The sequence below is a fragment of the Chaetodon auriga genome, chromosome 12 (assembly GCF_051107435.1).
Source record: "Chaetodon auriga isolate fChaAug3 chromosome 12, fChaAug3.hap1, whole genome shotgun sequence".
NCBI classification, from domain to species: Eukaryota; Metazoa; Chordata; class Actinopteri; order Chaetodontiformes; family Chaetodontidae; genus Chaetodon; species Chaetodon auriga.
Window position 1 is genome coordinate 7311664 of NC_135085.1, and position 25556 is coordinate 7337219.

At 44.0% G+C, this 25556-nt stretch overlaps 4 protein-coding genes across 4 annotated transcripts; 2 read left to right on the forward strand and 2 right to left on the reverse strand.

Annotated features, from left to right (window-relative positions):
* Window positions 1–107: 107 nt before the first annotated feature.
* On the reverse strand, window positions 108–6544 carry psmb5 (proteasome 20S subunit beta 5). The gene is made up of 3 exons (XM_076745704.1): window positions 6298–6544; window positions 3948–4254; window positions 108–789 (listed from the first exon to the last, which is right to left on the reverse strand). Exons 1-3 carry the CDS (start codon window positions 6520–6522, stop codon window positions 506–508), a joined length of 816 nt encoding a protein of 271 aa, XP_076601819.1. The 5' UTR covers window positions 6523–6544; the 3' UTR covers window positions 108–505.
* A 257-nt stretch (window positions 6545–6801) lies between these two features.
* Window positions 6802–7848, reverse strand: psmb11a (proteasome 20S subunit beta 11a). Its single transcript, XM_076745026.1, has 2 exons — window positions 7256–7848; window positions 6802–7132 (listed from the first exon to the last, which is right to left on the reverse strand). The coding sequence occupies exons 1-2, from the start codon at window positions 7846–7848 to the stop codon at window positions 6802–6804; spliced, it is 924 nt and encodes a 307-aa protein (XP_076601141.1).
* Window positions 7849–8773: 925 nt separating this feature from the next.
* Window positions 8774–15735, forward strand: prmt5 (protein arginine methyltransferase 5). The gene is made up of 16 exons (XM_076745277.1): window positions 8774–8879; window positions 9202–9320; window positions 10386–10471; window positions 10680–10814; window positions 10925–11037; window positions 11149–11198; window positions 11316–11479; window positions 12009–12170; window positions 12269–12346; window positions 13055–13113; window positions 13374–13496; window positions 13748–13923; window positions 14128–14331; window positions 14446–14556; window positions 14715–14779; window positions 14866–15735. The coding sequence occupies exons 1-16, from the start codon at window positions 8782–8784 to the stop codon at window positions 15016–15018; spliced, it is 1896 nt and encodes a 631-aa protein (XP_076601392.1). The 5' UTR covers window positions 8774–8781; the 3' UTR covers window positions 15019–15735.
* A 1418-nt stretch (window positions 15736–17153) lies between these two features.
* On the forward strand, window positions 17154–25068 carry slc7a8b (solute carrier family 7 member 8b). The gene is made up of 12 exons (XM_076745278.1): window positions 17154–17502; window positions 17944–18184; window positions 19107–19311; window positions 20069–20220; window positions 20827–20952; window positions 21782–21935; window positions 22076–22199; window positions 22482–22585; window positions 23091–23187; window positions 23288–23437; window positions 23711–23888; window positions 23997–25068. Exons 2-12 carry the CDS (start codon window positions 18016–18018, stop codon window positions 24128–24130), a joined length of 1593 nt encoding a protein of 530 aa, XP_076601393.1. The 5' UTR covers window positions 17154–17502; window positions 17944–18015; the 3' UTR covers window positions 24131–25068.
* The last annotated feature ends 488 nt before the right edge of the window (window positions 25069–25556 follow it).

A 25556-nucleotide genomic window follows, 5' to 3' on the forward strand; every position in this document is an offset into this window, starting at 1 on the left:
AGGCAACGAGACAATACATTCACATAAATTCTGAGAAACATATCTATTCGAGATCTTGAGACCTAAAGGTAAAAATCAGCACTCGTGCAAAATAACAAAAACAATGCTGCTGGAAAAAGAACATCACAGGTTTTATTGAGAAAGATGCAGTTTTCCAGGGTATGATCCAAATGAAATGTATGTAGGGCAAGCACCACACTGCTCCCACACTGTATTAAAGCATGTTTGAGTCATCGCCCCCCCCTCTCTCTGCAGCCCCTCAGATCACACTCAGTGCAGGGTGAGTGGAGCTCACTGGCATTGTTAAAAATGTACAATATATAAAGCTTTAAGCTAGTAACAAGTCAAACTAGGTCACAGAAGTCGTGTAAGTGGAAATCAATCAGCAGATGAGTCCTCTTTATTCATGTGTCAACCCTACTGACATTTCAGAACATCTTAACATTGGATACTAGAACAAACTCCTGACCTTCCCTACTCTCTCCCCGCTCTGTTGTCCCAATGACTACGCCTGATCCTTGTACTGCTGGTGCAGCATGAGCACATCCTCTTGGGAGACCCTGGTCCAACCCTTGCTGTGGACGTGGTACAGGTTGACCTGCCCGCCGCTGTAGGCATCACGATATGTGGCCTGGTAGATGGCACGACGGCCTAGCTCGCAGGCTTCCTCCACAGACAGGTCGTGCCGCAGGCCACTGTCCATCACACCATAGGCGTACATGGAGCCGGAGCCCACAGCGAATAGGTCACCACAGACCCGGTTCCCCTCTGAGTCGACGTAGTACAGCCCTGAGGACAAAGGACAAAAGGCAGGTCAAGAGGGTGGGAAGGCAAAGGGGGGCCGGAAGAAACCGTGTAAAAGGAGTAGAGCTGGATGCACAATAGAAGAACGCATCCTCCGTTCTCCCGACTCAGGTGTTAAGCTTCATCAGGAAATCTGAGATGGTGTGTATCTAACACTACCGCTCCCACACAAACAAACACACAAACTTGTAAGCACACACACGCCATGTCCTCCAGAGAGAGAATATGAACAGCTGCAACCTCTCCAAGTGAAGTAAGGCTGGCAGATATGAACAGCTGCATCCTCTTCAAGTAAAACGAAGCCGGCCGCGGAACCTGCTGACAAGGCACGGGCCACGTCGCTGTCTGCCCAGGGGCCCTGCTCTAGGCCTTATTGATCCCTGCAAACACGCCAAAAATTAACTATCGACCTGCAACCCAAGCTGCACAGGTAACTGCACCTCGAACCTCAAGGAGGACAAAAAGAAATAAAAGGAAAGGAAAAAAAAACAGCGCTCTCAGATCCTGTGGACATCAGACGAGCACAGCACATACATATGCTCACACACAGACACACACATACACACACGCTTCTACACGGACATTTTCTTCACCTCCACACGTGTGCATGCTTGAATGACGCGGAAGCGCGAGCTCACCCCCATACTGAGCCATACGTGTTATCCAACGTGCACTGCCGACCCACAATGCTCTGATGGACCTGTGAGGGACAGTTTGCTCCACACCACGCTTCGTGGACACATGCGAGACATTTTGTTCTGCACCATGACACACTCGCTAGGCCTGATCCCAGAGTGACGTGGAACGGGTGACTACCACCAGCCTGTGAGCTCGCCCACAGCCAGCCTGCAGATGGTAAAAAGACAGCCTGCAAAAAGGCATGTTTTTCATAGCGCTTCACAAAGCGAAACCTGTGAAAATGATCCTCACACAGAGAAACACAGAGACACATGCATACAAAATTGCCTAATATCCACCGCTATCGCTCATCTCCCACATTAAAAAACACTTCAGAATGCCCCCAGATTGCACATCCTCGCTTGCAGAGTTCCTCAGCTAAACTAGTGACAGTCTATTAGGGATAGAGAGCCACTTGCTTTTCTGAAAAAAAAAGGGCTTACCATTGCTTTCAACTGACAAATTGCAGCTTCCTCAGCCTGTCGTTAGCTTGCCATGATAATCATCCAGTGCCTGCCTATGCACGGGGGTAATTTGCCATTCTGAGACCTGCCTGTTCCTCTTGAAAACTGTAAGGGACTCGTTAAAAACATAATAGGCAGGGAGAGAGAGTTGTAAAGGCAGCCTCTTGTGTTGAGTACCACAGTTGATGGAGGTGGGTGAGGACTCTTTAGGAGGTCCAAGTATAGAAGCAGAGCAGCCCAAAAAACACTTCCCACATCCATTCCTTTCCAAACACACCTGGGGTCTTTGTAGAGCTCAATGCGATAATGGTTAACGGTCTTTGCACGTCAAACACTGACGCAGAAAAGCATGAAGGTGGTGACGAGTGCTCAGAAAACAAAAACAAAAACGGGTAGAGGAGGGGGTGAAATTCATGAGGCCCACATAAAGCGGAAAGCAGGGGCACGGTGCCTGGATGGTGGAGTAATGCAGCGGTGGTGGCCAAGTGAAGCTCCTTCCACTCCATCGATCAACTGACAGGTGCTTAAGGAGCCTTCTTTAAACAGCAGCCTGTGTAGCTGGCTGGACTGACAGCTTTTAGAGGTAGGTAAGGAGCACAGAGCAATGAATGGGTGGCTAGTATCAAAGGGACCGGCGTCCGTCTGTCATCTGTCCTTCTTACTAGAATTCACCACTGGATGAGGAGTAAAAAGAGAACAGCAGTTGGAACAGAGGGGGAAAAAAAACTATTACATCACTCTCTTGGGAGTGGCTGTAAAACTGACACATGGGTCTTCTCTGACGAGGTCTCATATCACACACTTTTTTTACTTTGTTGTTATGAGAGCTGCATCCCATTTAATCACCTATTACCTCATGATTACCTTTGTCCTTGTAGGGAGCAGCAGAGGGTGCTGCACAGAGTATAGTCACTTCCTCTGTCAAGAGCAAAGCCAGTACAGAGTTATCAAGCTTTAACTATGCAGTGATGAAGTGTCATAACATTTAACGTTATTATACAGAGCCATACTTGACAAGCTCCTCAACATGGCTTTTATTAGATTTATTGTGCATGCAGCTGAAGACATTCCATCAAGGGAATAAGTGCTCTTGACATGATTGTAGCCGGCTAATGAGCTTCCCGCCTAATCGCGATTGATTTAATTTACATGACATTCACCTCAGCATTCAGTCATTGGCATTGTAGGGGCCATGGCAAAGCTCCCACGCCTATTGAACTGATACAGGGATCATTATTTCCCCAATTGATTGCTCAGGACTTAACACATGTCATTTACGTTTGTTGGCATACTGGCGAGCCGTCATTGTTCACACAGCTCTCAATGCTTTCCAGACAAAGGCGGCATCGATCTCCGTGGATGTACAGGCATTATGCATACGACCCAATTGTCCGGGGCTGAGACCCAACGTCCATCATCCCACCGCACTCTCGCTGGCCCGCAGTCCCAGCCTCATCGATTTTCCATTACTGTGTCACTGTGGCGGCCTCTTTAAGCACACCTTCTGTGATGTACGGCCTCACACTGCATGCATCCAAAAGCCACAGCTTTAAGTATGAAGAGAGGAAGAGCATAAGAGAGGCTGCAGTACCATCTAGCGGGGAACAGTGTGAACTACAAGTGTGTTTGTACTTTTATGAACCAGCATTAATTGCCACAAAACCTCCAGAGTTCACACTGCTGTGCATACAAGATCATTACATTTTATGGCTAACAGGAAAAAAACTGGAGGATTTCCTGAAACAGTATCTAATTTTTAAGTGTGGAGAGTCTGTTATTTAATAGACAGAGGGGCTTGGTGGTTCACCATCAGTCTGTTGAACAGCTACTGTATTAAACTGAGTGGATTATCAGTTTATGGATACACTGCATGAGCTGTACCTAGAACTTAGCACGTGCAGGGTGTCATATTTTGGTGTGTTAAGGCTAGAGTGTGTCAATCAGATCTGAATTACACAGAATAGGCCACATGTGCATATCATAGACAGATGTTGTATTTACCTGGGCCTCTCTTGTCCCAGCCACACACCATGGTTCCCATGCTGAGTCCCATGCCCTTGTACTGGTACACCATGTTAGCAAGCAGCTTGGAGGCTGCTGCCACCGAGATGCGCTCCTTGTTGCGAAGCTCGTAGATCCGGCACTGGCGGGCCAGCAGCCGCTCCCAGAAGCTACAGTCAGCAGCTCCTCCAGCCATGGTACCCAGCAGGTAGGGGTTGATCTCAATCACCTTCTTCACCGTCTGTGAAGCAATGTAGGAGCCCGCTGTGGCCCGAGAGTCTACCGCCACAATAACACCATGCTGGAACTGATAGAGACAACAGCAGGGAAACATCAATGAAGCACATGACAGTAGGAGGGAAATACGTGACAGCAGAGCAGTCACTGGCCAATCAGGTTGTCTACATTTCGCAGGATTCCCTCATAATACATTACATGACATTATAAACCTATTTGTAAAATATAAATGGCATATCTGACATATCCACACCAGACTTCTCTTACATTGTTCATTCCTCAGGTTCAGTGCAGGAACTGAACACTACAGACTGAGACACTATGAACCAGATTGGAATACAGGCTCTTATTTTTTTTAACCACTACTTTTTACACAATAGAACCACTTAGTATGAATGTAAGACTGTGCAGGTAAATTATCTATTAGGCTGAAATGTACTGCTGCTCTGCAAAGGTCAGACAGATGCAATATATGGTTCAGCTCTGCCAGAAAGCTGCAGGATAAAAGAGAAGACGTTTGCTCTTCCCTCCAAAACCCTCTACCACCGAACTGACAGTCGCAACATCCTCAGAGTGCTTAAGTGAAGACCACGGATTTGGTCAGCCAGATGGAGATGTCTGGCAGGGAGGTTTTCATCGACCAGGGGTTAAGGGATAAAGATGGTGTTATTTTATCTTTTCTTTTTATCAACCAATCCCCTGAAGAGACCCAAACCAACTGCAGGAATGTTGAGTATTTGCACTGCTCTACCCATTTGACACAGTGAGAGGAAAATGCTGCACTGGCTGTTTTCACTGGAATGAAAAGATATGTCACCCAAATGTGATAGTATAGCTCTTTTATTTGTTCTTAATAGTTTCTGGACAACAATGGAGCCCAATGGCAAAGAGGTAGAACCAGAATCAGACTTTGACAAAATCTTTTTAGGAGCATGATTTCATTGTTGATTATGTTTTATAAGAGCTGTTGAGAATTGCAAAATAACAACATTTTATTTAAATGGCCTGTAAACAAACAAACATCTGGACTCACTTTAATCAGCTTGAAAGCTTTACTTGAATCTTTTCACACAGGGTGTCTTAAACTTCTTAAAAACCACATTCCCTCTTTCAGTGACATTATTTGTGAATTTTGCCATAATTTTATGCCCAGTTCTGAAATAATATTAAGAATATCAGGTCTGCCAAAGGAACAATATTTAAATAAAGCATAAGAGTATAATTACATGATCAAATAACAGATGTGGAAAATTGGAATTAAGAATTACACAGGCTGTTCTCACTGAATACACACACATTTTGACCTGTTAGGTCCTCTGGCATACAGTTAAGTTACATTTACATGGCATAAATAGTTTGTTGGGGTTGAGGGAAAATTGTCCCCAACTCAAAACCTGATAAGCAAAATTAACAATCATGTATTAAACATCTCACCAACTGTGTGCTGCAGTCGTCTTATCCTCCAGACACGTGATTTGTTTAACTTGGAGAACATTAAGGCTTGTGGGTAGCTCTTTATCTTATTTAGCATTTATTCTTTAAGACAAAAAGAAAGTACCTGAAGTACTAGAAGCATACAAACTAATACAGCATTGTGTAAAATTCCTACTGGGGCCATCTTTATAAAATTGTGTCGAGAAATGACTGAACGGCATAAACATAAACCGACTTAGTTTGTGGTTTTTCTAAGTAAACCAGACAAATGTCAAGCGCGGATGCTGCGCAGATGCTGTTTCCAGATCTGACGCCTTGTTTCCCATTCATGCACTGATCAGGTGCAAACAGATCCACAGGGCAGAAGCCACAGCTAAAGACATCTATGCAGTAAGTACGGCACTGCTGTCAAAGCCGCACACAGATCACCAGTTCACATCGATCGAGGTGCTTTTGAAGGCAAAAATGTCGAACAGCATTATCAATGGCTAACGTTATGTGCAATGATAAAGCGGTTTGTAGCCATGTTAGCATGCTAACGTTAGATGTTAGTATAACGTTACCCCTAAAACATAATGTTTACAGCCTGAATGATTTATCGCACGTCTTCTATTGACAACTATAAATACATATATCTTTATATTGCCAGCTAGCTGCAATTAGCTACGCATATGCTTACTTTGAATGCTAAGGTGGTGGTTCCGTGCAGGAACTCTATTTTCCTCTCGACGCCATCCTCGTCCCCGGCACACAGCGCGTTTTTCACGAAAAAACTGAGGCCGTCCCCAGGCGTAGCGTCATATCCCACGCCGCTCTGTCTGGGTCCACATTCAAAGGCAAAAGGCTGACAATTATCAAATGAAAAATCCGCACAATCACTGTTCAACACACTAGCAAGAGCCATCTTTGAAACTGTGTGATGAGCAAGCAACTTCCGCCGTGTAAGGATGCGAAAATATATTGAGTCATGGTGGCAAGCCCGCACAGCGCCCCCTGTGTTTGTGGCGGAGTGAAGAAATATAGGCTTACAAGTAAAAACACACAAAAACAATAATTCAAGGCTATAACAATTTGAATTTACTTACTTTGGTGCTAGTACATTAATTATGAACTAAAGATTTATTCTAACTAGCTGACAAAAGTGAAGAAGGTGATTTGTAATATTTAGCCTTCCTGAACCCTATTAGATCAGTCTTTTTCTTTCCTCCACTATCTTTGCCCTCCTCTCCATGTCTCTATAATATTCCTCTTTCAGGTTCTCTCTCTGTCTTTGGCTCCATCCCTGGGCTGTGATGTGGAAGAGGTCCACATTGTTTCCTGAATAGGCATCCCTGTGAGTGGCTCTGAACACAGCCTCTCTTGCCAAGGAGATGGCCTCTTCCTTGCTAAGGCTCCACCTCAGCCCTCCATCCAGGACTCCATAAGCATAAGGAGAGCCTGAGCCCACAGAGAAGACATCCCCTTGCAGTTTGGCTCCATCACTACAGACATAAATCAGCTTTGGGCCACTGTTGGGGGATGCAGAATGTACCATTGCAATGGCATCTTGGCTACTAACAACAGCTGAGGAGCTATCATCAGTAATAAAGGATGAGTCCTCTGTGCTCTTTGCACAGTCAGTGTTACCCTCTCCTTCATCCCAGCCACACAGTGTAAGAGCCACACACACATCAGTTCCTTTAAAGGGATGCAGCATAAAGGAGAGGAGCTTGGCAGTGCCATGTATTGAAAGGCGCCGTCTGTGCCGCAGTTGGTAGAGTCTGATCTCCCTGGCCAGAATTCGCTCCCACAGCATGCAGTCTGCACCGCTGCCAGAAGAGGTGACCACTAAATGGGAGTGAATAGGGGTAATCTTATGAACATCTGGACAGGCAACAAGCCCCCCGGCACTGGCACGTGTGTCTGCAGCTGCTATGACACCACCTTGGAAGATGAAACCCAAGGTTGTTGTTCCATGGGACAGAGGGAAGGGCCTGTGTGCTGTCACTGAATGGGTGGCTGAGGAAAAGGGGAATGAAGGTCCTTTGAAAGGTGTAGTGTTTGGCGAAGCTGGTATTAAGAAATTCAGTGGGGTCCCACTATTTCTTGCAGATTTCTTTAGCCTCCTCAGTCCAAAGTTGTAATAGTCAGTCATATGAAAAGACGTATCCGCATCTTCGAAATAAGAGGCAGGAAACCACTTGCGATGCCCAAGAGTGTCTTCCAAGCCACAAATATCTTCCAAAGCCATAACGGTGTAAGCAAAGCAGATATTTCTAGATTCCTTGATCAGAAAATCAGTGCCTTTCTTGGAGATCAGCAGACAAAAACTCAAACACAGTTTAAACCAGCATCCATCTTCAGGAAAATGAGTCAAACAATGTAATAAGCTTCGTAAATCCCACTATGGTTTGTATTGTTGACTGCTGCTCTGTACTCTTATTCTCTCATCAACTGTCTGGTCTGAAAGACCCACAGTTTTACCCTTTTATAGCCCTCCCAGATATAATGCCTTGAAAAAATGCACAACCACACCCATATGCCTGTGTCCAGTAGTATTTGAGTTGGTAAGCGACATTTCATCCCACCTGCTGTGAAAGTGATATCCAGAGAAGCTACTTTGTGCAAACCTCACATGTTCTGCTGAGTGACTGAATCATCTTGCAAGCTGCGTGCAAGCTTAAACATATATTTCACATCATTTTCAGTTTGTGTTTAGAGGAAAACTACAACCACAATTTTCATAGCTGTGTCTAAAATACAGCCCAGAGACACACAACAACAATAAAATTAGAAATAGAGGAACTGAAGTAACAGTTAATCTGATGAAATACGTTTAAGAATTTTTCTAAGTATTATATGGACAGTGGGATCTGTTTTTAAGGCTTTTACTTTATTTTACAGCGTAAGATATATTTGTGTTACAAAACACTTCTGTAGAAAGACGAAAAACGTTGATATGAAAGCTTTGATATGCCAACAGTTGAGTTCAATAATCACTGGGAACTGAGATGCTCAGTTATCGCGGTAATTTAGAGACATGCAACCGAAGTACGTGCAAAGCCATTTTGGCTCTAAATCATCGCGCTAGCCAATGAGCATGCCCGTCCTTGCAGATCCAAGATGGCGCCCGTTTCCTCGTAAACCAGTGCAAGAAGATTGTCCCATTCAATCGGCTAAAATCATGGCGTCTGCCAGCACAGGGAGCAGGGTGTCCTGCGGAAGAGATTTGAATTGCGTACCAGAGGTAGCCGACACGTTAGCTGCGGTCGCCAAACTCGGGTGAGGAGAGTTCTGCGCTCTGCAAGTTCTTTTTTAGTAGATGTGAGCGAACAAGAGGGACGCGCTGCTTTGCTAGCATAATGTCGCTGCGTGATGCTTTGCTAAGCTAGCCGGTGAAATACCAGCACGTGCGCAATCACAACGATGCTTGACACTGCTATCCAGCGTTTATTACACTCGTATTTGCCTCTCTCCCTTTTTTCATTCAAACCTGTGAGCTGGTTGGGGAATAGCTAAGTAAATATGATTGCGGGTCACCTCTATTTGACATTAGAAGTCATAGGAATGATAAAATGATGTGCTTTCTTTCTCCGGTGTCCAGGTTTGACTTCCTCTGCATGCCCCTGTTCCACTCGAGGTTCAGGAGAGAGTTTGAGTTGGAGCCCGCTAAATCCAGACCCGGTGCCCAGACCCGTTCAGACCTGCTGCTGTGTGGACGAGGTTCGTGTTTCTACCCTCTCATGTTTCTATCATGTCAGGCGTTTGTAGTTATATCATTACTTCTCTCGCTGTCTATAAATTCGATAAGTGCACTCTTATATGCTGGACTAGGCCTACCGTGACACCATAGATGATGGATGACTTGATGTTTGATTGTGATGGATCAAGCGAAAACGTACATGTTGAATCTAATCGGTAATTATAGTTATCCAAGCCAGGTTCCCATGTCTGTTCTCGTCATGCCGTCAGGTTTTATTTTAATATATGAAGACTCAATACCGCACCTTACTGTACAGCACATAACAGAGCTGCAACTATTATTTTCTTTATCAATTAATCTGCTGGTTATTTTTCACAAAGCTGGAACGAACAAACGTTTGACGTTTTTGCGTGAAAAATGACTGAAAAGATTCATCAGCTCTCAAAAGAGTTGGTGATTCCTTTTTTCTTTCAATCAAATAATCAATTAATTAACTTATCACTGCAGCTCTAGTCTATAATATCACGTATTTGCGCAAATGCAAGGTGTATTATTTGGTATTATCGTCATTATAGTTTACAGTATAGCAACAGATATTAAACTTAGAATATGGTCTTTGTTTTAGGTTCAGTTTCTATTCTGAGACTTAATTCTAATCTTATGGGGTTTTTTTGTTTGTTTGTTTGTTTGTTTGTTTGTTTGCTTTTTTACAACAGCCTAATGTATTTATAAAATGTAATGCAACATATACTTTTGTTGGAGGTAGAAGATAAAGTCTGGACTTATTTGGTGTCCATCTACCTTAATCTAGGTCATTCAATGTCAATCATATGATCAAACAATCATCTTAACGGACAAGGTTTTAAGCGTCACAGACAACCAACAAAGAAATCAGATCATGTAGGTCAACAGCTGGCAGACATATTGTTGTTTATGTGTGTCTTGGCTGCTGTAACACTGGCATTGATTACTTACTTTTTTCAAACTACGAAGCCAGTAAGACAGATGGATGTTATCACTGAGAGCTTTAATGCCTGCAGGAATTGACAGGAAATGCCAATAACTTTCCATTCTGCTTCGTCTAGACTGGAATACTCTTATTGTCGGGAAGCTCTCGCCATGGATCAACGCAGATTCAGAAATCGAGACAGAACGCAGAAACTCAGAGGCCGTAAGTTCTTCGCTTAGGACAATTTCTTTGCTGTCCACTTTCTTTGAGGCCATCATGGACGTTGTTGCTGGAGATGTTTTTTGCTCTCAAGATTTGACAGCATGAGTGAACTGATCTAGTCTGGTGTCTCGTATCTGCTGCTCTGGATCTGTCTCGTCATATCATCCTGCCATGCACTCATCACTCTTCTTCCTGTGTTTCTGTCCAGGCTCTGGCCCAGGAGCTGAACTTCTCGGCCTACCTTGGTCTGCCTGTCTTCATGATCCCTTTAAAGGGCCCTCATAATGCCAATCTAGCCCGCCTGCTGCTCAATCACATCCATACCGGACACCACACCTCAAATGTAAGACACACAGCATTAACAAACTCAACATGCACGTGTAGATTGCAGAAAAGTCAGTCAGACAGCTTATTTCATCAGCTAACCGCCGTCGTCCTCTGTATCTGATTTAGTTCTGGATACACGTCCCGCTGATGGCTTCAGAGGATGTGCGGGAAGATCTGATTGAGAATGAACCGAGCGCCGGCATTGATGACAATAACGTTGATGAGAAGACCTGGAGCTGGTTAGTTTCACACCGGCCCTCCATTGGCGTGTTGTCTGCATGCTAAAACAGTTGTCATTGATTTCCTTTAAAATCGTGGCTCATTCTGTTTACTTGCCTCTGCTCTTTTAGGTGGCACTCATTCAGAACCCTTTGTGATTACAACAAGAGGATCTGTCTTGGTGAGAGAGCGCACCGTGAAGCAACAGCCTGCGGCAAAGTCAGTGCATTAAGAAATAATTATGCTCGTGTCTACTACTGAAAGTGTGTCCTTTTTTTTCCCCTTTGTCTTCCTGAAGCCATTGAAGTAGGAGCAGACATGCCGTCTGAAGCTGTGATCGATAAGTGGCTCGGGGAGCCTATCAAAGCTGCCATACTTCCCACCAGCATCTTCCTAACTAATAAGAAGGGCTTCCCTGTTTTGTCAAAAGCCCATCAGCGTATAATCTTCTCTCTTTTCAAGGTACGACCCCAATTCCAAAAAAAAATTAAAACACGGTGTTAAACATGTATAAAACCAGGGTGTAGTCATTTGCAAACTAACTGACAACAGTTTTATGAAGTGTTCCTGAGCTCATGTAGTAATGTCCTTTATATCATGTGCTGAACATTTCCCCAACCTGTGACCAATGAGCCTGTTTACCTGTGGAATGTTCCAAACAGGTGTTTTTGGTGCATTCCACATCTTTCTCAGTCTTTTGTTGCTCCTGTCCAATTTGTCTGAAACGTGTTGCTGCATCAAATTCAGAATAAGCAAATATTTACAAAAATCAATGAAGCTGATGAGGCACAACATTAAATATAATGACTTGGCGCTGTTTCAATTGAGTATGCGTCAGAAAGGATTAGCAAATGATCACACTGTTTTATTTATGTCTTACACAGCATCCCGTCTTTTTTGGAATGAGGACTGTATAACAGATTCAACTGAACTGAATCATCAGCCAAATGCATTAGTGTGGACTCAGTCGAAAAATTATCTCTTTCCTTAGTTGGAGGCCCAGTTCATCTTCACGGGAACCAGTCGCCACACTGAGAAGGACTTCCGCTCCTACCTGCAGTACCTGGAATACCTCAATCAGAACCGGCCTGCACCCAATGCCTACGAGCTCTTCGCCAAGGGCTATGAAGACTACCTACAGTCCCCCCTCCAGGTAAGCAAGCATTTGTGTTCATATATTTGAAATGTGTGTCTTGTGCGTTTTTCTAAGCTTCTAATATAACTAATTACATTTTTTCTCCCTCTCTTTAGCCACTCATGGACAACCTGGAGTCTCAGACATATGAAGTGTTTGAGAAAGACCCTATTAAATATTCTCAGTACCAACAGGTAAGACCATCAGACGCAGCTGTAGCTGCACCTGGTAAAACATTTCAGAGTACTGGTTCATAACGGAGCGTAAATTAACAAGCAGCAGAGAGAACATGCAAACACCCTCCACCGAGGGTACAGAAAGCTATGAAGCTATGTGAAGAGGCTATTTGACGCTGTTTTTAGTTGCCCGTCTCACAAACAGATTTCCCTCTATTTCAACAAATTTTCAGTGTATATTGACTCAGATGGGTTTTTTTTTAGTGTTGAGTAACCCACAGACCCAAAAGTCAGCCGTTCAAATCCCAGACATCTCCTACTCTTCATGTATAGGAATTTGGACACAGCACCACACTATGGACATGTAAATCTGTAATTTGTGGGATAAACTTTCATTTGTAGTGATTGTGTAGCCTGCTGGAAAGACCCGCTGGTCTAACAGCAGGCTCCAGACAAAAACATAAATGGTAGAGCAGCTATCATAGCTCTCTCGTCCATTCTTACACTGAGCTTTTAGATTAATTTCGTTTGCTGTTCAATCAATGTTTGAATCTGTAACTGAAGGGTTGGACAGCTTGTTAACATACCGTACAGATTGTCCACTTTTGTAGAACACGGCTGACACGTCTTGCTCTGTGTGAAGTCAGCTTTAGACGAGTTGTAGTTAGTCTGTAAGAGTTTGTTCTGCAACATACTGACACTTGTGTTTTGCCTTTGTGGCTACAGGCTGTATATAAATGTCTACTTGACAGAGTCCCAGAGGAGCAGAAAGACACAAATGTTCAGTGAGTATCTCAAATCTGTGTATAAACAACGATAAAAGTAGAGTTTGAATTCAGAAATTGGTGTGAAAATCTCCCTGTGTGTCTGCATAATGATTCATACCTGGTGATTGAAAACTTGCTAACGACACGCTCTTCCCTTGACAAAGCTCCCTCCAGCAGTAGAACAGGCTGATGTGCGAGAGAGGAAATGATGACAGTGAGATGAGTCAAGACGCAGTGATTGCAGCAACCTCAGGAACGATGTTGTCTCTTTCTCACAGGGTGCTGATGGTGTTGGGAGCAGGTAGGGGTCCGCTGGTCAATGCCTCCCTGCGTGCTGCCAGACAGGCAGACAGGAAGCTGAGGGTGTACGCCGTGGAGAAAAATCCCAATGCTGTAATCACGTGAGTGGACTGCTAGTCTTTATGTCAGCGCACATGTCTCTGAGGGACAAATATTCTCAGGCAAATACTTGCCAGTGAATAACTTTTTGACTTTTATCATGTGAACACACGAGTTTGAGTCCGGTCTCACAGGATCATGATGTTAGCAAGGCTGGATTTGGGATGTTTCAAGCCTGTCTGGTCAAATGTATAAGAATGTGTGGAGTGTAAATTTAGACTAGTGATGCTAATGCTGGTCGATACTTGTTCAGGCTGGAGAACTGGCGCTTTGAGGAGTGGGGTGATCAGGTGACAGTGGTGTCATGTGACATGCGGGAGTGGGCAGCACCTGAGAAAGCCGACATCATTGTCAGCGAGCTGCTTGGATCGTTTGGTGACAACGAACTCTCCCCTGAGTGTTTAGATGGAGCACAGCACTTTCTCAAAGGTACTTCAGTGTTGTGGTTTGTGTCAACTCTTTTATTTGCCTTTTTTTAAGAAGAAAAAGAATCAACTGTGTATGCAGACACTGTAGCTGCAGAGTTATTGAATGTAGAGCATCCTCAGTTGTTTGCCTTATCAAAGCATCCCATTCGTCCTTACATCTCAAGCCATTTTCTCTTTCCCCTTTTCCTCATCACGTCACTCTCAGATGACGGTGTGAGCATCCCTTGTTCCTACACGTCCTTCCTGGCTCCACTCTCCTCCTCAAAGCTTTACAATGAAGTGCGGGGATGCCGGGAACGTGACAAGGACCCAGAGTGCCATTTCGAGACGCCCTACGTAGTGCGCCTCCATAACTTCCACCAGTTGGCAGACCCCAAACCGTGCTTCACCTTCACACACCCCACTACAGGTAGACACAAACACACTTGACTCATATTGTACGCCAAGAAACAAATACATACACTCTGACATGATGTGTTTTGAATCCGGAGATCACCCTGTCTTTCTTCCTTTCTTCCTCCAGATATGAACAATAACCGGTATCAGTGCCTCAGATTCTCAGTGGGTTGTAACTCAGTGCTCCACGGTTTTGCTGGTTACTTTGAGACCACGCTGTATAAAGATGTCACTCTCAGTAAGTCGTCTTTCTAAAGAGGAAGTCTCCTTGTGCTAAAATTGGATCAAAATATGAATGTTTTTTGTGTGTGTGTGTGTGTGTGTGTGTGTGTGTGTGTGTGTGTGTGTGTGTGTGTGTGTCTGTCTGTGTGTGTGTGTCTGTGTCTGTGTGCACAGGTATAAAACCAGATACACATTCACCTGGAATGTTCTCCTGGTTCCCCATCCTCTTCCCTCTCAAAGTAAGTTCTGTCTTCTGCCTTCTAAATTTAACAGTACACATCATTGCATTCACATTAATCCGACCGTCTCCCTCAAATTCTCCCAGCAACCCATCTCCATATCCCGGGACGATGATGTCACGGTGCGATTCTGGCGCTGCAACAACGGGAAGAAGGTGTGGTATGAATGGGCCGTGACCGAGCCCTCCTGCTCTGCCATCCACAATCCAGCAGGACGCTCCTACACCATCGGCCTGTGAAGATGACACAACAGCACACCCGTCAACAGGCACACACACACACACGTTTCTGTAAGACTCAGTGGCAGTCAAAGTGGAGGTGGCCTGCCTCTTTTTTTATAAACACACAGTGAAAACCTGGACTTGTGGTGCAAAACCCCTAAAGTGTGGTCTGGCTTTTAAAATGACCAGTGGAAGGTACTTTTCGAGCCGGCTGTGAAAAAGTTGATTGGATAAAGCAGATTTTCAGGTCTGTTTTTGAGGCATCTGTTTCAGCAGGCATGGACTTAGCACCTGTACACAAAGTGTATTGTTGCTGTGGGATTGGCTCGTTGAGATAAGGTCAAACACCTCGCCACTGGTTTATTTTTTAAGATCTTTTTTTCCCCTACTGTTCTGAACAGGCGTTGCAGACATCCATACTCGATCCACCTGGACCTTTGCCTTATCAAACTCACATTCCATACTGATACTTTAGTACTGATGAAATGCGCTCCTCAACACAAGTACATCAGAGGAAGGTTTCACTCTTCGGGTCACATAGCATATTGTTTGGTGGCTGTCTCTTCCTACCTTTGTTTTTTTTTTTTTTGTTTGGTTTGTTTGTTTCTATATGTTTGAACCATGTCAATAAAGACAGTACTGTAATGTGCTCTGTACTTTGACACCTCCACGCTCTGCATGTTTTTGGGAATGGTATTTAAAGGAGCCAGGATGACAGGAGCAGTGCTAGTACAACCTGAATTCCAAGAAAGTTAGGATGCTGTGTAGAAAAACAGAATGTGATCATTTCCTTTTTGACATACTCAGTTGAAATTAATTCAACTTAACCTAAGTATTGTAAGTATTTTCATATTTTTCATATACTGATGCAGCAACAAGTTTCAAACAAGTTTGGTCAGGAGCAACTAAAGACTGGGAAAGATGTGGAATGCTCCAAAAACACCTGTTTGGAACATTCCACAGGTAAACAGGTTCATTGGTAACAGGTGATAGTATCATGATTGGGTATGAAAGGGGCATCCTGGAAAGGCTCAGTCGATCACAAGCGAGGATGGAGAGAGGTTCACCGCTTTGTGAACACATGATTGTAGAAAGGATATATTATAATTGCATTCTCTTTTTATTTACATTTTACACAGCATCCAAACTTTTGAAATGTATTTGCAGTTACTTTAAATGAGACGTCGGCATATTGTGACTTGTCCAGTAGATGTCCCCCTCTGATGCCCATCCGATGGACCACAAGTAATCAATTTTGGTGGCATTCTCAGCTTGCCCTAAACTAATGTGTGCAGATCAATGAAGGTAGACCTGGCAGGCACACTGTTTAGATTTATCTTGGTGTGACTGGAAATTCATTATCTCAGGAGCCTTTCTACCTCATTAGCACAGCTACAAGGCTCCTGTCAGATACTTGTGTTATGATGTGGTGCTGTATAATAAAACTGACTTAGTCATCAGTTCTGAACCCGACACAATAATGCAGTGTACAACTGTGTTTGTGTCAGTGCGGCTGTCAGAATCAATTCAGCTCTAATAGATGCTGTAAAGGCACATAAATATGCTCTTCAATCACAGCTGACAGTGATCCAGCTCAATACAGTGTAATGCCAGCATGGGCATTTCTGCACACTCCACCTCCTGACACCTATCTATTCCACAGCCCTCGTCGCCATGCTTTACTTGAACGTTACCATTACTTGGTCTATGAGGGTAGGCCCACAAGCACGCCCTGTCTGGTCTTATCATGTTGCATACGCTTGGTTGCACATATCTTAAAAGCTGCAGTTGCGTAGGATAGATGCACGCAACTGGGGACAAAAGAGGATTTAGATGTCTGTGCAAACATCAAATTTTGCCAGTGAATTTCTGATGGCTTTTTAAACTTGACTACTGCAGTAAATCGAGAAAAAAAAAGTATATTCATGCACTCTATAAAACATTTCATATGCAAGCTTCAGAGTTTCCATTGTGGTTGTTTTAAAGACAACAAAGATGCAGCAGTGCAGGTGACCGTATAAATGCCTATATCTCTACCGATAAAATCGCTCCCAGTTAAACAAACAAAAAGAAAAGTTTCATAAGAAAGTCCAAATATAAGGATGATAAGCTGACACAAACTTCCCATAAGCCATAAATAGTTTTTAGTCATCCTCTTGAATATTAATATGAGCAGCTAAGCTGACACAAGGTCTGTTTAGACTCATTGTTAACATAAAGTTAAGTCAGGACGAGCTGTGTGTCTGCAGGTTGTGTGTTTTGTTAATGGAGAAATGGCTGGGGGACCTGACCACGGGGGGTGGGGCCTGAGGCGTGTTGACAATTTGGGCTGCGTTGATTGGTTGAAAATAACTAGCTTTTGTATTTATCGAGGCTGTCAGCTGGAAGTCTTTTTGTTATCCGCGCGACACGGACCCCCGTGAGGACAAATGGCGAGCATGAAGTCCGTCACATAACCGGGAGCTTTCAGGGGGTTTTCAAGTCACCGCGGCTGCCGAGAAGGTGGGTGAAGACTTTAAGAGCTGTTGGCTTGAGGTGAACACGGCGAAACAAAGAGCATGAGGGCAGAGCTGGGGGCTTAATTGGAAGTTCAGACAGTCTTGTTGGTCGCAGAGAAAAAAAAACCAAAAAACATCGGGCTGTTTTCCCGCGAGCTATTTTTGTCTCGCTGAATTTGAACTTGAATATCTCAACATTTAGCAGCTATTTTGAGCTCATTTTGCTTCATAAGCTGAAGTTATTTTAAAGTCTATTTGTGGTCACTAGAAACGCTTCCAGACACGGCCCCCCTCCCCCGGGGGGCACTGTGAAATAATAATGCTGGGTTTGTATGTTTGGCTCCACATAAAGATGGTCACCGCGTCTGATGGGCTGAAGGAAAGTGGTGGGAAAAAAATACTCAGCAAATGTGTCTCCCTTAATTCTTCATTTACATATTGGCAGGCTTAGTTGGGAGGCGCTGCCCTCGTCACCTGGACCACAAAAGACAGGGGACGCGCTGGACGGGGCTTCAGGATGACCGAGGGTCCGAGGAAGCGGAGCGGCAGCAGCAGCGGCGGCGGCGGGGGCAGCCAGTCAGAGACCCCAGACTCCAGGTCGGATGTGAGGAAAGATGCAGAAGGAAGCTCCGGGGTGGGTCTGAAAAAACAGATCGGCCTGGTCAGCGCCTGTGGCATTATAATCGGTAAGATGGTCCATGTGGGGTCTCGCCTCGTAAAGAAAATGGTGCTGTTTTATGTCAGTACTTCACACTGCCATGCTTTATTCCCATAAGTGCTCTTTGGGTTTGAATGATGGCCTAAGACTGAGTTCAAAATGAGAGTACCGTCCACTACATCCTTCATCCCTCCACTCCAACTTCACCATGTCCAGCAGGTTGTTCTACAAGGCTACGTATGGTGTGAGATTGTTTAAATCGTGGCCACATAATAATCAAAACAACAAAGCATCATAATTTAAAAATGGAATATTGGAAATTTACATAAAGTGTAGCTGCATAGAGCTGCATTGACTTTTAGAAATACAGCCACTGTCATTACACTGAGTGGATGAGCCATGCTGACTGAAATCTCTCCCTCATTGTCTCTCTGTCCTTAATGCGGGACGTCCTCTGTTCACTCCCCTGTGTCATAGATGCTCTTTCATCGTTCTGAGTCCCTGCCAGTGTTCCACACATGCAGAGGGGGGAAGAAAGGGTCAATAAAAAGCAATCTGTTTAACGGGTGTCCACCACTGTCAAGACTAAATTTGCAATCACCATCTGAAAGGACGGTTTTGGCGTGAGTGCTGCACATTTGAAAAGAAGCAGCTGTACCCTGGTGTCTGTGTTGGCCCCAGTAATGATGTGTGGATTATTATGGAAAACTAAGAAATCGAACACAAACAAAGCCACACAGAGCCCAACATGTGGACTGTGGGAAATGGGGCGTCATGTGACAGGAGATTGCATGTTTCCCTTTATAGCCTGCAATCAGCATCCTTAAGCTTGTTTTTCATGCTGTTTTTCTCCTACTATCGATGTGCACAATATCTAAAATGTGAGATCTGCATCTGACCCTGTGTCTGGTTTGGTCCTTAATCTGCCCTCTGTGTTTTAACTCACTCAGGCAACATCATTGGATCAGGGATTTTTGTGAGTCCTAAGGGGGTCCTGGAGAATGCGAGCTCAGTGGGTGTGTCCATCCTTGTTTGGGTTATCACTGGAGTCATTACAGCCATCGGGGCTCTCTGCTATGCTGAGTTAGGCGTGACTATTCCCAAGTCAGGGGGAGACTACTCCTACGTCAAGGACATCTTTGGAGGATTGGCTGGGTGAGAACAAACACTATTTGTCTGATAATCAGGCTGGGATAAAAGCCCCTGTGTTCGTGTGTGTGTGTGTAGGATTTAAAAATAGTCTCGCAGTGGAAGTATTAAAAGATGTTGGGCTGGCCGCTACATGGATGAAAACAATACATGGACTGTACCAATGCTGACTGGGATCCTCTCATTTTTCTATGAACACAAGCTTCAGAGTCCCAATCCTTTTCAGAGATGCTAAAATCACATAATCTCCACAAAGGGCTTTAACAGGTGTTTGTGCTGACATGGATTTCTGTTTTTTAGAATGCTGTGTTCCGGTCCTGTGTAGTATTTTGTCACATGATGCATAAAAACAATCTTTAAAAAAGAAAAATTACACAGCAAGGTTGTAGCAAACCTCCTGTAATTAATTAGAGTTTACAGTAAAGCCCCGCTCCCAGCCCTCCTCCACAATCATTCTCACCGTGTAATTAAAAGCCTCTCCTAATGTAATTTTGTATTCCCAGCATCCCACAATGTCAATGACCCAGTTCCACTCGTTTCTCTTGTCTTTAACAACAATGCTCCAGTGCTTTACTATAATGCACTTAGCTAACACGCTTAATTTCCTTTGTTCTCCATTACGTTTTGCTGTAACAAGGGCTAGCATTCTCACACACTGCGGTGCTTGTGTGTGTGTTTGTGTGTGTATGCGGTGTGTATGCAGTTGTGTGCACTGTATGTGTTGCCGTGTCTCTTTAGCCTCCTCCTTTTTGTTGTCCCACAGCTTTCTACGTCTGTGGATTGCGGTGCTGGTCATCTACCCCACTAACCAGGCTGTGATCGCTCTCACCTTCTCAAACTACATCCTGCAGCCCTTTTTCACCTCCTGCCTCCCCCCAGACAGTGCCCTACGTCTGCTGGCTGCTGTCTGCCTGTGTGAGTCATACGGTGAAACTCTAGATTAAATGGCGGCTGGTTGAGGTCAGTCCATTCACAGATACAGATGCAGAAGCCTGGACTCATGGACTCACAGCAACCATTTATAGGGCCCTTTGAAATGTTCCTTGTGCAGCCCATTATCTTGCACAGCTGGAACATGAACTGAACTTCAGGTGGAACTTCGCTCACTCCTGTTGTTCCTGAGGACAGCTTATTCTGAAAGACTTCAGGCTGCAGCAATAAACACATTTATTGAATTAGGAAAATGTATTCAATTATGTGATAACAGCGCGAGGTGAATTGGCTATTTAACAGCCTGTTTACCTGTTTCTATGCTACATTCTTCCCGTTCTTCTGAGCTCCCAACATGAAGTACTTTTTTTTTTTTTATTCAGAAAATCAATTGATCATGTACACATTTTTTTTTTTTCTTTCCACCAAACGATGAAATCAAATCCATTTCCTTTGCAGCGTGAGCCAGACAACTACAGTCTCATAATATGTAAACTGTTTCTCTGTCTGGCTCAGGAATTGAGCTTTTTTTCATGTTCTGTGTGTGTTTAAGTCGATATCACTCGAGCTTTTCTTCTGTGGTCCTTTCAGTGTTACTGACATGGGTGAACTGCCACAGTGTGCGCTGGGCCACATGTGTCCAAGATGTCTTCACTGCTGGCAAGCTTTTGGCCTTGGGCCTCATCATAATCATGGGTGTCGTCCAAATATGCAAAGGTAGTATTTGCTCCCTGGCAACATGTCTCCAAATCTTTCAGGTTCTTACTGTCCACGTCTCGCTTGTTTCGGCTTTTAGCCTTTTTTTGGTTTCTCTTAATTGAAGCAGCATCAGGTCAAGTGGCATTTTTTTGTGAGCAGTTGAACTGAAGAGTGATGTTTCATTTAAATTATATTCAGAGGTCTGAAGCGGTAAACCTGTCCAGTATTTCTGAATAAATATGTAGTTTTTCTCTTCTTGTGAATCATCTCATAACAAAATAGAGGAAGCTGCAACATTATAGTTACCATCAGGATATAGCCCCCATGGGCCTCTCATGGGATATGTGATTCCACTGTGAAAAAGGACCATCTGTGAGGACAATTCAGAGTAATTAGTGGGCTAAAATTCCAAAACTGTTAAAATGGTGACTGCAGCTTCTTTAATTGCCATCCCCATCAATGAGATTTCTGCATAGGAATAAACATCTCTAGATTTCAACAAAGTTAATACTTTATAAGGCATTCTTAATACTGTCAATGTAAAAACCTAAAAATAATATCAGAATATTAGTCGTAACCAGGAAGATAAAGAGTGTGTCGATGAATATTTCAGTGTATTGTAAACACATTTAATTCTCAGAATCTCTAATCAAAAGGCAGCAGTAAACCGTGTATAACATGGAATTATCATAACAGAAAGACAGGAACAACCATCTGTATCACAATAAATAAATATAGTATTGCATGTTGTGTTTGGTGCCCCCTGCTGCTCAGATTGTGGTAGTGAAAAGAGGTTCACAGCATGTTGAGTGTCCCTGAAATCTGATGTTTGTGTGATGGTTCACAGGTCACTACTACTGGTTGGAGCCAGCACACGCCTTTGAGACGTTCCGAGACTACAATGTTGGTCTGATAGCTCTGTCCTTCCTACAAGGCTCCTTTGCTTATGGAGGCTGGAACTTCCTCAACTACGTCACAGAGGAGCTAGTTGATCCATACAGGTGACAAAACACACAAACGATGAAACCAAATATTTCACATGTTCACTCAAATCTTAGTCAGGTTTTTCTGTGGCAACATCAGAGCTCAGTCACAGAGGTGGTTGCTGTACTATGAACCATCTTGTCTTTCATCCTCCCAGGAATCTACCTCGTGCAATCTTCATCTCGATCCCCGTGGTCACCTTTGTTTACGTGTTCGCCAACGTGGCCTACGTCACAGCCATGAGCCCACAGGAGCTGCTGGCCTCCAATGCTGTGGCAGTGGTGAGAAAGCCCACAATGACTCAAATCTGAGTGTGTGTGTGCGTGTGTGTGGTTAGAAGCTCAGAGTTTGTAATCCCTTTGAAATGGAGTAGCTGTGCAGCCCAGCAGCCGTTTAGAGGATCCACATTGATCTGACACTTGCTGGTTGAGTCTGTCGGCCTGTTGCACTATTTTGAAATGTTCTGATTCGTCGCTGTATTTATGTGTTTGAACTGTGTACTTGTTTTTTTTCCCTCCTCCTCTTCTCTCTCTCTCTCTCTCTGCTCCTGATATTTCTCCCAGACATTTGGAGAGAAATTGCTAGGAGTAATGTCATGGATCATGCCCATCTCTGTGGCACTCTCCACCTTCGGGGGGGTCAATGGCTCCCTCTTCACGTCGTCGCGGTCAGTTTGTCCTCTCCACCCACAGTCCTCCCTCTCTTCTCATTCCAGCTCCTGTGGTTGCTGTGCTTTTTCTTTTTTTGTTTGTTTTTCTTGCTCCCATGCTGTTTTTGTGCCTGTACCTGTGGATGTACTTAGGGAAACAGGGTGAAAGGGTAAAAATGGGAAGCTTGACAGGAGTAAAATGCATTACAGTGTAAATGCTCATCTTTGCATTGTTGGGAAAGAGCCTGAATCCAAAACTGAATTTCCTCCATGTACATATTTGACGCTTCTCAGCCGATCCACTTGACCAGTAACATATCCCAAAGTGCTGAGCCCATTGCACTCCTGTTTTGGTCCATTTTCCACCCCGCAGTTGTCACTTCTGCAGCTGCCTCTGCACTGGTGCTTCCTTGATCACTCGAGCGGTGCGTCTCCTGAGCCGTTCTCGCAGCTGTGCACACGGTGAGCGCGTACCAGCTGGCTCTGCTCTCAGGACTCAACTGTCTTTGCTTCTGTGTCTCAGGCTGTTTTTCGCCGGAGCGAGGGAAGGCCATCTCCCACGTCTGCTGGCCATGATCCACATCACACGCAGCACTCCTATCCCAGCCTTACTGTTCACCGTGAGTCTGAACAAAAACACTGAAACTCTTTGTCCATTGTGTCATCTCTGTCCTCACCTTGTGCAGAAGTGAAGACTTTCTCCTCTCTCACCACATTTAGCTGATCTCCACTTTGCTGATGCTATGCACCAGTGACATTTACACACTCATAAACTACGTGGGTTTCATCAACTACCTCTTCTATGGCGTCACTGTTGCCGGGCAGATTGTTCTGCGCGTCAAAGAGCCCGACATGTGTCGACCCATCAAGGTAAAGACACAGACAGACCAACTTCATCTGGACATTTGTCGCCCAACATGCAGAAAATTGTGATTGCCATAACATAATAGTAACACAAATGTATAAAACCTTTTCAAATATCAGTGTTTCATCCATGAGCACTGGACAATACTGCACATCCGAAATGTATTGATGCTTGTTCAATTTTTTTTTTTTTTTACTTTAAACTGCACTTTAAGACCGCATGCACAAGTCTGTTGAAGTAATGTTTGAGGCTTTACAACACTGACCCTCATCCTCCAGGTGAGCCTGGTCTGGCCCGTGATCTACCTGCTGTTCTGGGCCTTCCTGCTGGTCTTTTCCCTCTACTCTGAGCCACTGGTGTGCGGTATTGGTCTGGCCATTATGATGACAGGTGTCCCTGTATATTTCCTGGGAGTCTACTGGGAAACCAAGCCGCAGTGTTTCGATATTGCTATTGGTAAGGCAACATCCCGGTGTCTTACATAAAAGATGTCGGGACGTTGAAGTTGGACATGTGTCTTTTGAGTTTAAGAATGAACTTAATTTCCCTTGTCACTGTAACCAGGTAAATTGACTCATCTGTGCCAAAAGCTCTGTTCAGTGGTCTACCCGGTCATGGAGGAGAACCCGGAGCCCATTGGGCCTCAAAAGAACGATGGAGGTGGGGAGGATGGAAAAAGCCCGTCAACGGCTGATTGAACATGTACTTAAACAAACACAGACAATGTCTCACACTCTGTTTGTGAAGGGGAAGACGCTTGGAGAGGTTAGCATACACAGTCACTTGTTTTTCTACAGCACCGGACTTCCTTGCTCTGTTTTCGACTGGCCTGAACCATGAACGCTGTTGTTTCAGTGTCTGGTCTGGGGACAGGTGTTTGAGATGTGATTGAAATGTCACTTACTTTGAACGTATGAAACACTGAAATTCTGAGTATTTTTTTCACCTTTATCACTGAAAACTTTGTTGTTTGTGAGGCAGTGGGAAAAATATTTTAATATGCAAGTTGTATGTATTGTTCAATCTGTGTGTGTTGTTTATATTATCATGTCGCTATATTAACACTAAAATGAAAATTTAAAGGTGGTTTAATGCTTTTTTTTTTTTAATTCTCAATGGATTTATAACATCTTTATGTGCCAAATTGGATTAATAATTCATTCAAAATGTTCCCTTTTGAATACAGATAGAGGAGGCAAATTTGTATTTGGAGAGCAAATGATGGCAGTCAGATCTCAGTTCCTGAAACGTTCCCACAGTCGGGTGTTTAGCATGTGGTGACGTATACTTGATTTCTCTCCTATCTCTTGGGGTTTTCCCGGGTGTTTTTGACAGGTTGAACATCTGTCAGAAACGATATTTGGATGCCCAGTTGACGTAATATCCCTCACTATGTTGTATCGTACTGCATACACTGCGGTGGTGTTCAGCCGCCTGCTGCGTCTCCTCATTAATGTTTCATCTACCTGTTGGAACACCTGACGTAGAAGGGGAGGAGTCCACGTACACTGAGTGATCAAATTGCGGAAGTCCTGGGCAGCTATGACGAGCCTCGGTGGGTCGAGATGTCATATTACCCTAAATAAGACAGGAAAATGGATGAATTTGTCTTCAAAATAAAAGCCTTTATCTGCTAATGAAAGTAATTGTTGAATTGTGTTACTAATGTAATTTGAATTTTTGGATGCATCATATAAAGCCTGAATTTCTCATATGTGAAGCCATGATAACATATCTATGCATTTATTTATATACTTAAAAATGCCCATCAACTACAGTTGACATAAAAAAAAAACTATGTATTACTACCCAAGGTAGTCCTCAAGGGTTATATTTGTACCTGAACAGTTTTCTACACAGGAAATCTTACTTGTCTATCTGCTGATGAAGCCTGAGACTTGGTTGAAAGTCCTGCCAAAAGATAGTGAGTGGAGCTTGAGTTAAGATTATTTCAAATCTTCTGAGACACTGGGATAAGAAGTCTTTTCCAGTGTAGACTTGATCTGTCACAGCAGGCAACACACAGGTGTAAAGAATGACATAAATGAGGGCCCTGCTGAAGAGTAGTTGTTTCTGTAGATTCAGAAGTTTTGAAAACCAGAAGAGGAACGACAGCCTCTATAA

What these genes read in the sequence shown, in the direction of transcription:
- psmb11a (XM_076745026.1), bottom strand. Translation starts at nt 7,848, where the DNA reads ATGGCTTTGGAAGATATTTGTGGCTTGGAAGACACTCTTGGGCATCGC. An exon ending in CTTACACTGTGTGGCTGGGA is followed by an intron (nt 7,133 to 7,255) that starts TGAAGGAGAGGG and finishes TTCTGCATCCCC; the next exon opens with CAACAGTGGCCCAAAGCTGA.
- slc7a8b (XM_076745278.1), top strand. Translation starts at nt 18,016, where the DNA reads ATGACCGAGGGTCCGAGGAAGCGGAGCGGCAGCAGCAGCGGCGGCGGC. An exon ending in CGCCTGTGGCATTATAATCG is followed by an intron (nt 18,185 to 19,106) that starts GTAAGATGGTCC and finishes TAACTCACTCAG; the next exon opens with GCAACATCATTGGATCAGGG. An exon ending in GAGCTAGTTGATCCATACAG is followed by an intron (nt 21,936 to 22,075) that starts GTGACAAAACAC and finishes TCATCCTCCCAG; the next exon opens with GAATCTACCTCGTGCAATCT.
- psmb5 (XM_076745704.1), bottom strand. Translation starts at nt 6,522, where the DNA reads ATGGCTCTTGCTAGTGTGTTGAACAGTGATTGTGCGGATTTTTCATTT. An exon ending in CCACCACCTTAGCATTCAAA is followed by an intron (nt 4,255 to 6,297) that starts GTAAGCATATGC and finishes TGTCTCTATCAG; the next exon opens with TTCCAGCATGGTGTTATTGT. An exon ending in CTGGGACAAGAGAGGCCCAG is followed by an intron (nt 790 to 3,947) that starts GTAAATACAACA and finishes CTTTGTCCTCAG; the next exon opens with GGCTGTACTACGTCGACTCA.
- prmt5 (XM_076745277.1), top strand. Translation starts at nt 8,782, where the DNA reads ATGGCGTCTGCCAGCACAGGGAGCAGGGTGTCCTGCGGAAGAGATTTG. An exon ending in AACGCAGAAACTCAGAGGCC is followed by an intron (nt 10,472 to 10,679) that starts GTAAGTTCTTCG and finishes GTTTCTGTCCAG; the next exon opens with GCTCTGGCCCAGGAGCTGAA. An exon ending in AATCCCAATGCTGTAATCAC is followed by an intron (nt 13,497 to 13,747) that starts GTGAGTGGACTG and finishes ATACTTGTTCAG; the next exon opens with GCTGGAGAACTGGCGCTTTG.